The 10,804-nt window shown below is 38.7% G+C and overlaps 1 protein-coding gene across 2 annotated transcripts in view; it reads left to right on the top strand.

Moving 5' to 3' along the window:
* Positions 1-10,804, top strand: part of DOCK1 (dedicator of cytokinesis 1) — a 599,368-nt gene that overhangs the window by 399,395 nt on the left and 189,169 nt on the right. For both annotated transcript variants that reach the window (XM_019502991.1, XM_019502992.1), the window contains exon 30: positions 8,896-8,974. In XM_019502991.1, the coding sequence (XP_019358536.1) occupies positions 8,896-8,974 (79 nt within the window). The remainder of the gene's footprint in view (positions 1-8,895; positions 8,975-10,804) is intronic.

Raw genomic sequence — 10,804 nt, forward strand, 5'->3', positions numbered from 1 at the left:
GATTTTTTTCAATGATTGTCATGCCTGCGGGACTTAGTAATGATGCTAGGTGTGCCATTGTGCTTGGTACTCTACCACAGGGAAAAAAGGTTCCTGCCCCAAAGAGTTTATGTTCTTAAGTATTACACAAGAGACAAGAATTGAGTACAGACAGATGGAGAAAAACAAAAAGATAGCATTACCACCATAAACAATGGTCTCAGTTCACTGGGAACCTAATGTTGTCATATGTTTTGCAGTCCAGTTTTATGGCATGTGTTTCCTTCTGTCCATTAACATAACTGAATTTGTAAAAGGAAGAGTAGTGAGTCCCCTGGCAACTCATCTATACCAAATAATATTCCACCCTCAGCAGTAGATCACTTCTGGTATAAATATTTGCTTTCCATGAACACTGAGGCTAGTAAAACATCAATGGAAAAATATTTACAAAAGCCATACATAAGTCCACGTCTGACTATTATTAATTTAACATTCACTACACCAGGAATTTATTGGTGAAATTCAGTACTGTGTACAAAGTCACGTGTTATAAATAGGATAAAGTAAACTTGATTTGGTATTTCTACTGTTAGACTTTCCACCTTTTATCATATAAGATCATCAAAAATGTTGTTGTGTTTTCTTAGCATGTGACACTGTGTAACAGAGAAGTGCCATAGGCTTGTCATTTCAGTGACTTGAATTGTGCTAGGAGACTGTAGTAGTTAAACTGGTTTCTGATTATTTCACTTTATAAGTTCCCTTTTCCTCAATTAACTCATAATTATTCAGGATGGACACTACTTTTATTATTATGCACAGATAGCTATCCAAAATGCAGTATTATCTAGCAGAATAGCCCTGAATATCAGGGAGCACCATCATTCTGAGGCCAAGTGACAGTAAAGATTCTGTCAGTATTTGTAGTATAAACCCTGTTTTGGAGAGTTTTATAGCTTTGTAGTTTTCACTGGCACTGGTAAAATCTTGGCAATCAGGTCTGTAACACTCACTTTGTTTTGGATGTCTTTTCTTTGCAGTTTAAGCTCTTTTTTTTTTTTTTAGGAAAGAAAATACAGGGGAAACACCTCTTCTTCCATTGATTGTAATGGGGTCAGAACTCTATTCACTGACCCATCAGAAAGAACGAAAACAAAAAAAAAACCCTTCCATGTACTAAGGATCAAGAACAACATGATGGATGCTGACAGATATGGGGGGTGGGGTGGAAAAAAGGAAAACAGCTTTATCGGAGAGGAAGTGTGTTAGTTAGACCTGGCTCCCCAGCATCTGTATAGATTAGGCACATTAGCAAGGCATTTTGGCACTTTTATCTCATAGCTGATTCAATCGGCTATTAGATAAAAGTGCCAAAAAGCCCTGCTGAAGCACACAGTTATTAAAGATGTTGGACAAGCCAGGTCAAACTCATGTGATGCTTCTTCTGGGCATGCGCTGTGCTTGGTGCAGGGGTGCACTGAGCTAAAAGTAAACTCCTTTGGGGGGAGGTTTACAGCTGTAAGCAACCAACAGTAATATATTTTATGATATTTGAATAATTTAAAAGTTGTTACTTCAGACATCTCTGTCTGACCTGCTTTGTAATGCTTATTCCAATTTATTAACATGCTGCTGTCGCTAAATGGAAGGGTGTTTATTATTATTTATTTTTAGCCATACACGTGTCTATTGGAGTCACTCATCCCGGGTTACCTTTGTTATCTTTGTTGCAAGTATTCCTGCTTTACACCTGTATGTTTGTGCCTAAAAAGTATAGGTGTGAGCACACAATATACATAACTAAATTGTTTGTGGCACTTTGTAAAATGTAAGCGTCAGAGTGCCATGTAGTGGGGTGCTTGCTTGGGACTGCTGCAGTCTTATCTGGTCTCTGAGAATACCCCTTGAAGCCAGTCCAGGCTTGTCTTCTAGAGCCAGTGGGGAGCCTGAGCTCCTTCCCACTTTGAGACCCTTGCCCTCTTTGGTGATCCATGGCCCTGACTCAAGGAGCAAGCATCCAGTTCTCCTGAGAGTGGGTCTTTATCTCTTGTTAACAAAACCCAATGCAACTAGCAGTTCCAAGTAACACAGCAGTCAGGTTCTTAAGTAAAACCTTTTATTGGGGCAAAGGCCAGCCAAAGGTCCCCTGTTCTTTCCAAAGGGGTTAAGCAGTCCCCTTTGCAAGGAACAGGGCACCCGCCCGCACAGTCCTGAGCACTCCCAAGGAAATTCAGCTGGTCACATGGAGTCTTTTCAGCTTCCCAAAGCTTTCCAAAATTCTTCTGCCCCAAGCCACCCAGTTGCTCTTTTCTAGCCTCTTTACTGCTTGGTTATCTTCTCTGAACAACTCCTAGGTGTTGGGCAACTCATCTTTGTTGATATGTCAACAAAGCCGTTCAAGGCTCTGCTAAAGTTCCCTTCTCTTGCAGGTAGCCAGCCCTGGCACCTCAAACCTTCATTCTCTGTACGCAAGCTAACAAGGTGAACTAAATCACACAAGGTTATGACAATGTGAACACAGATAACACAAATATCACAATAAAACTTATAGTTTGTCACAGTAAGGCACTCTTTAAATACTAGGCCACATAGTTGGAATAGAATAATAGGATTATAGTAGAAAACAATAGCTCTACAGATTGAAAAATCACCTGACATTCAGTGGTAACTTAATCGTCTATTTTCCTTTAAAAAGAGGTGATCGTGGTTTGATCATCTATCAGAAAAGAGCACCTGATTTTGACTTTAATGAGCTTGCTGCCTGAAGTCAACATTAGGAGGACATCTGCATCCAGTTTTTCAGCATTCTCGTTGCTTTAGGTGGTGATAGCCTTGTCTGAAAATGTTAATAGTGAAAAGGCAATGTTTTTAATGACAAACTAAGAAGTTACAGTTGAGCTACAGTTTATGAAACTTTAATTTAAAGATGTTGAGAGAACAGTCATCTCTTCTCAACTTCTCTCCAGCAATATGCTTGTCCCTAACCTCTGATCTTCTCTGAGTAAAGCCTTGCTTTTTGCTTCATTCTAGTTAAAAATACTTCCAGTATTTTTGCACTCATACTCTTGCATGCTCTCTCTCTCTCTCTCTCTTAACCTGCCCTTTTGTTTGAGAGGTTCTTTATTGGTGGCATTTAATTGAAGTTGACATTTTGTATCATATTCAAACTTCAGGGTTTAAACTATACACAGCATGTAAAATTGTGTTCCGGTTCATAATAATGTTTGTTAAACTGGTGCTGACCTCTTCATGGAAGTTTAAAATCTGTTGGTTTGCAGAGCAAGCTAAGCCAATACAGACTTGTTTGTAGTGAGTTAGTTAACTTGATTTAAAAATTGCATGAGGCTCTGTTTCTTGTAGGTCACACACAATTTTACTATGGCACTCTTCCCTCGAGTTGATTGCATTTTGGCAACTGACAAAGTCTTCATGTACTACTGACAAAACCTTTTTTTAAACACTACTGAACATTTGAAGGCTTTGTGTGCACAAATGAAAGTGGAATCATATAATTTTTAAGTGGCAAATGTAGGGTATGAAGGACAGAAAGGAAGAAGCAAAAATTTTAGTTAAGTTCATGCATTGACATATGTTATAGCCACTATTTTCACTTCCTTTAACTTTCTCAAAAAGGTTCTGTGCTTGCTCTCCTCCAAAGATTGGCTTATTTTTAAATTTGAGATAAATCCATTTTACTATTTGCAGAACAGAAATCCAAGCCACTTCAGATAATCCAGGAGCTGAACAGATTTGGAAATTTGCAGGCTGGGAGTGAGTGGCAGAACTCTCACTGATTCTCTGGGTCAGAGTGTCACTCGAGGTTTGAAAGGTGCTTTAGATAACCTGAAAGGGGAGGAAGGAAATTTTAGAAAATCAGAGGGGAGAGGTTTATTTTGATCCCAACTAATAACTGCAAGAGTATATGGCAGTGGTTCTCGAGCTTGTTAGAACCAAGGCACTGCTTAGCTTTCATTTGTTACTTAACGAACAGAGCAATTCTTCAGTTGCAAAGAACAGGTCAGAATGTTTTTAACAGTACGTATTCTATTTAAAATCCCTGCATTTCCCTCATGAACCATGTGTAGGTTTTTGTACACCTAATAGTATTAATATTATACAGCATCTCACAACATCCTAAGACTCATCGGACCATCAGACACCATGATACTCTGGCTGAGAATCATAGGCTTCTGGCAATGAAGATAAGGAAGGACTATATTCTTGTTGTTGGTTCTTTGTTTTTCTTGTTTTTTATGAATGAGCCTTATGCACATTTTCTTTCATACACTGATGCTAATAGTCAAAGTGACAAAGCCAAGGATGTTCAAGGGTTCCTGTGTTATCTGTGTTTCAGTTCCTTCAGTTTTTCCACATCATTCAGCACCACACACTTAAGATACTGTGCTACCTGCCACCTCAAATACACATTTGGTACATATCTTCATCTTAAGGAACAACATCTCTTAAGATTCACACTGATTTGTTTTTCCCTCCCTGTTTTCCTACCTATAATTTTTGTTAGAGTCAAGGACCTGGTATTATTTTTCTTTCTATAAAGTAGCTAACTTGCTTTGAGTCGTATAGAAACTGGAGAGTATACAGTCAGAGATAAGAGTGATGCTTAAATTTCTAAACTTATCATAATGCTGCAGTAGTTTGAGTGAGGTTTGAAGCTTTGTAGTGTTCTTATAGACTGAGTAAAGACTCCAGATCCAATCCTCCAAATTATGCACATGGCCTTTCTTCTTCTTCTATAGTGGAACAAACTAAATTCTGAGACATAAACCCAGTCTGAATCAGTGTTGAATTCTGTGCCTTGAGCCTATCTCTGACCCTATTATATATAATTCATTCTGGTAACTTCCATACTACTGACTTTACAGAAACACTAAATGTTGCTTCTTTGTTACCTACAACATTGTAGCTTCCCGTGCTTGTCCTTCAAGGACTGGCAGGACCGTTTGTCTGGAGAGGGTGTCTCTGTTCTCCAGTGTGTAGACAGTTGGCCGATTTGGACATCTGCGTGGATGCTGGATGTTCTTACCTGCCACGTCTTTAATGTTACAGAAAATAGACTAACTTTCCATGCCCTCGCAAAGACACCATGGGTCCCATGTCTCAGGGCTTCGCCTCCCCTACACCCCACGTAGTGCTTCCCTGATGACAATAAGGATAAAGAGTGTCCAGACCCAAAATGCAGCTGTTGTCTGGCATTGCAGCACAAGGGTACCACAATCTTCTGTGCTGATATATTTCCTCCACTCAAGAAGTAAAAATCCACATCCAAACTCTCTCTGTATGCTGAGGCTAGAGGATGTTAGCTCTCCTTCCCCTCTGCTCAGCATCTGTACTCACAGCTAGGCTGCTCCGTCAGCAGGTTGTCCTGGTCAAGGCCCACTCCCTGCTTCCAGGTAAGTGCTCCAGCTCCTCCAAGCTGGCTGCTGTGGTTAACACCACTCGCCTCTGCCGGGGCATTCCCTTCAGTGAGTGACTGTCCCAGTGCTGCTTTTGGGCACTGCTGGTTCCCCGCACTGCTGGTCCGGGCTGCTTTTGGGCTTTGCTTCTCCCGACGGGGCCGCTGTGTCCTTATCAGCTGGGCTTGACCTGGGGCTGGCATCCCCAGATGTGCTTGTTGTGCTTTGGGGTCACCCCCAGAGAGGCTTGGCCTGGCTGCAGCCATGCCTGATTGGGCTTCGCTGCCACAAACAACTCTACAAAACACTCTCATCTAGGCTAAGTACAGACAGTCAAAAAGCCCAAGACTGAATCAATTCAATCTTCACAGTTTACACTAAGCTATGCTGATTGAACTGATAAGCAAGCAAACAGACATTCACTTTTGATTCTGCAATGCAGCCACATGCCTACAGGGGCCCAGGTCAGAAGGTGGGGGGTGCTGGAGCAGACAGCTTTGGCCAAGCTAGCCCTCCCAACCTGAAAGGTGGGTTTTCAGAGAAGCTGCAAAACATCCTGGGATGTTAGGGGACTGTGAGTTGACTTGAATCTGGAGGGGATCTGGGACAGAAGTTCAGTAAACCAATTTAACCTAAATCAGTTAAGTCTGAAACTACATCCATCCTGGGTTAGCTTAAACAGGTTTCAGCCATTTTGAAAGGAGTTTATGTGCACTGAACTTCTGTTGTGCTACAGATTTGAACCAATTTCTGATCACTTATACCAGTTTATGTATAATGTCTGTCTCTAGTGCTAAAGAGTTTAAAAGAAAATTTAAATTTATTTCCTCTGCTTGCCTTTCATCTTCTTTGTCATCATCTAGCAAAAAGGGTATGATTTTAGTCACAGTGATGATCAATTCTGCTTTTCATTTGAGTCTTCATTCTCATGCCAAGCAAGGTCTGTGTGAGTATAGGGTTTTGCTTGTAAGTTGTAACTTGCCTTGATCCTTCCCATTAACTGATTCACTTCTAGTTCCAATATTATTCCCATATGGGAATAAGGAAAATTAGGCAATTGTCTGGTCATTTAGTTTATATGGAATATCATGTCAATTTCTGCTATTTTTCTGTAGTCCAATAAACGACTTCATTATTTGTACTCACTAATATTAGCACAGGGTAAAATATGAGAAATAAAAATTTAAATAAAACAGTGGTATGTAAAATATTGAAATTGTTCCAAAGCTTAATTAGATGGATCAGATTGAATACATTAATGATATCTTGAGGCAACATAATTAAATTATAGGCATAATCCTTCTTGAATTAGAGATGGTTTTATCTTCATAAGGTAAGGTACATTAGATTGCCATTTCTATGATGATAAACTACTAATTCTTCTGGGGAGATTTAAGGATCTTCTATTAATATTAGACTAAAACTATCAGTAAGGAAAAAAAAAAAAGAACAGGATAAAGTCGAACTGTTGCGAATGTGATTACTCTGATTTTAGTATTTGTATTGTACCATGTTAAGACCTAATGTATAATACAGCCTCTTTTCTGGTTAATTCACAGTTTTTGTTGAATCTTTAATATTCATGAAATAAAACAATTCCAAGATGCATATGCTGACAAATATATGGGTGCAGAGAATAATTCACATAGTGTATGATATCTGCAATGCGTCTGTACATATAGGCAGTGTACAAATATGTCTGTAAGTGAGAGAGAGATTTTTAAAATTACTAGTCTGATTCTGTAAAATGTGTACATATTAAAAAAGGGAACAAGTGTTTAGTGTCAGGTGAAACAAAGTATTCAAATTAATTTTATTCTAGTTGTTTAGGCCAACATAGAGTTGAGTAGCACCCCTGTTTGGATTAACAGATGCTTTATGAGACTCGTTTTAAGGCATCTTCACAATCCTTTTATTTCAAAATGACATTATTATACTAAAAATCTAGGTTGTCTGTTGCAGGGGTGCTCAACCTCTGGTACATGGGCCAAGTGCAGCCCATGGAGCCACTGCATCTGCCCCCTAGGGTCAGAAAATTTGGCAGTGGAGAAACAGTGGCTCCACTGCATTAGGGCTGGCCTGCCCCCCGCCCACTCCATGCAGACAGTTGGTGTCCACTGTGCCTGCCCAGACACTGGATCAGAAATACTAACTGAATCTGGCCCATGGATGGACCAGGAACTGCCAATCCAGCCCACCAGGCGAAAAAGATGAGCACCACTTGCCTATCATGTATCGTTATTTATACTGTGCTCATCACAGTAATATCTGAACATGTTATGAATTAAGCGAATCCAAGCAGGTGGTCTACATAGAATCTCATTTCCTACCCTGATAGCCTTAGCTGGTGTTTTATTTCCTTAACTGTGAGAAGGCTCTAGCAAAGATTAGGGTCCTTTCAGATTGCCCAGAGGTCAGTAAATTTCTAAAATCCCATGAAAGAGATTTTTATTTGCCAGTATACCCGGTGCTTCCAACTTTAGGTCCTTAAGTTTTTCTGCAGTTTCCTGCCAGAATGTAGAAAGAGTGATTAAGTTTATTATCTGTGTCCCAATGTGGGTTCTCCTTTACAGATTGCTATTGTGCAGAAAGAGAAAACTCATTTAGAAAGAGATATTCTGACTGGTCTTTACTATTGTACATGGTTTCAAGGGTAATAAAACAAACCTACATTACATAGTCTGGTCAAAGGACATGTCAGTTTATTTGGACATTAGCTGACAGTCTAATTGTATCTGTTAAAACATTTACAAGTGATATGTATGATGCTCATCTGAAAAGTAGAGATCTGGATACTAAAAAATAATAGGTTTTACACTCCAACACTGGGAATATTGAGCAACGTACTTGTATAGTACACTGTTACATGTTTTGTTATTTTTAAAGCTGTGAAGGCCATCTATATTGCAACTTAAGAGGTTTCTGGTTTAGAAAGGAAGAAAACTGCTACAGGGTACTGAATTACCATTTTAAAAATAGACCTAATACTTGCTTCAAAACATTCTTCATAAGCAACTGATATATTTATTAGAAATTTGTGCCATAAGTTAGTTGGTAAGTGGTTGATAATTAATTTAATATATATCTGCTTATGTCCTTGCTCCACCTACTAGCTATGATACAGACCATTTTAATACTAAGTATATAAAATTAAGATTCTGTAACTTTAAAAAAGTAATTAATTTGCACAATTTGTTAATAAAATGAAAATGTAATGATCTCCTGATTATTCTGTGGTATTTTCAAGAGAAGTGATTTCATCCGAAACATTGCTCGTGTATCTTTTATTCTTCATATGCTAATTTACTTGATTAATTTTTAGAACATCTGCATATAATTCCACATGCTTAACAGTAGTGAAATCACACTGCTTTTCAAATAACTACTACAGATTTAACTTTCCAGACCAGTCTCAGATTTGTATCTAATTGGGATGCCAAATTTACAAAGGTGGCAAAGTACAAGTGTTTAATTATGTAATTTTCTCTTGATCTTTCAGAGTCTTCCTGCGAGCAATTAATCAGTATGCAGATATGCTAAACAAAAAATTTCTTGATCAAGCCAACTTTGAGCTACAGGTAAGCAAAGATGTAACCAGTATTTTTGGTAATAAAGTTAATGCTTTAATAAATTTAACCAATAATTTTGATATATTTTTATCCCTTCAGTGTTGTATAAAAATGTGTATATTATGCATTCTTGCTACACACTGAACTAGAAATGGAACCAACCTATGAAATTTTGCAGACGTGAGAAGTTTTTGCAGTTCACAGAGTCAAGTGTTTGCAGTGATACTTCTTAGTGAGGAAATTTATTCTGTTTTATAATCCGAAGAATACAGCTGCATCCCCCAATTAAAGTTTCCCTACTTGTTATTCTGATTAAATAGTTCACTTCAAAAAGCATCCCTTATTTTCCTCAACCTCCCACAAAATTTTCTAAAATGTAAATTTCCAACTTTTGAACTCTATCTGGATTACTACAGGGCAGGTTACTTACTCAATTTCTTTCACCTTTTTTCAAGATGTTGTTTCTGATTCTGCCTTTTGTTCAATTTATCATCTCTTCTACAGCATTGGGCTGTCAGATGCTTCCTTTCTCTTTCATGTACATAAAAGCATGAACACACGTGTACTTCTTGTTTTTATGCTCATTTTTATTAATACATATTAGGGTTTTTTTATTTTTAATTAAACTTGCACTGACTGTAAAATCTATTCTCCCATCTCCCTTCTTATTCTTCTGTTCTGTTCAATATAACAATAAAAAGCTAAGCACTGAAAAACTGTTCCTCTCCTCCATATTTCACCCCCTGAAATCACCACAAAAGCCTTAAAGATCTGGGCATTTCTGTGTGGACATTGTCATTTTGGTTTACACTAGCATTATTTCAGTGTATTGATTACAGTCAAATTAAGAATAGCCAGAATAATACACTCTAGCTACAAGGTTTGTCCACATAGCCTTTTGTCCCATTTTAAATAAATATATAAAATCTTGCTTAAATTAAACCAGTACAATATTTTTGTGTGAACAGCCTTACTGGAAATGTTGGTGAAATTACTCTGTTACTAACTAATGATTCTCCATATTCTCCACCTATTTCAGCCTGGTCATGATATGATTGTGACACCTAGACACTGCTGATCTGGTTGATAAATCACTTTCTGTTAGGGAAGGAGAAAAGACAAACGCCTTTGCTAGTTACTTTTAAATCTATCATTTCTTTTTGAGTGTCCATCACAGCTATTATAGCTACTCTGAGCTTTTGTGGGGAACAGATGGGAGGCACTACTGTGCCTGCATTCTTTTCTCTTGGGATGATCCAGCTCTTCTCCAAGAATTCTCACGTATGGAAAACTGCAGGATTCTGCTTGATTACCACATCTATTCAGTGCTACTGCAAAGTTGCTAGGAGAGGTGGTAAAATAGGTTTGCTCTGCAATCAATATGCTGATGACACTCAGAGTTTCCTTTCATCAGTGCAGTCTCTCATATTTAGAGTTTCTGTTTTCAAGTGAGGTTTGAATGCTGATGCCGACTGAAATTTGGTATGAACAAAATAGAGAGAGTCAGTTTGCTAAGGAAATGCTGCCTATTAGATGTCTAAGTGTGATCCTCCCCCCTCCCCCCCCGCTTGAAAAACCATTAATGCAAAAGGTGTGTTTCTCTTCCTCTCCTTGCCAACTTCTGCATCTGTGGCACTGTGCCCTTCCAGATGTAGGCTAGGGACAGACATTCAAAAAGCCAGAGGCTGAATTGATTCGGTCTTTGCAGATTACTCTAATCTGCCTAGGTTGAAGCTATTTGTAACAGCACAGACATTCCTTGTGGATTGAGGAAATGTGGGCACATGCCTGCAGTTGCTCAGGCCAAGAGCCAGAGGCACTAGAGCGCACCCTTGGCTG

Source organism: Gavialis gangeticus, unplaced genomic scaffold (genome assembly GCF_001723915.1).
Source record: "Gavialis gangeticus isolate Ggan-Ray unplaced genomic scaffold, GavGan_comp1, whole genome shotgun sequence".
Taxonomy (NCBI): Eukaryota; Metazoa; Chordata; order Crocodylia; family Gavialidae; genus Gavialis; species Gavialis gangeticus.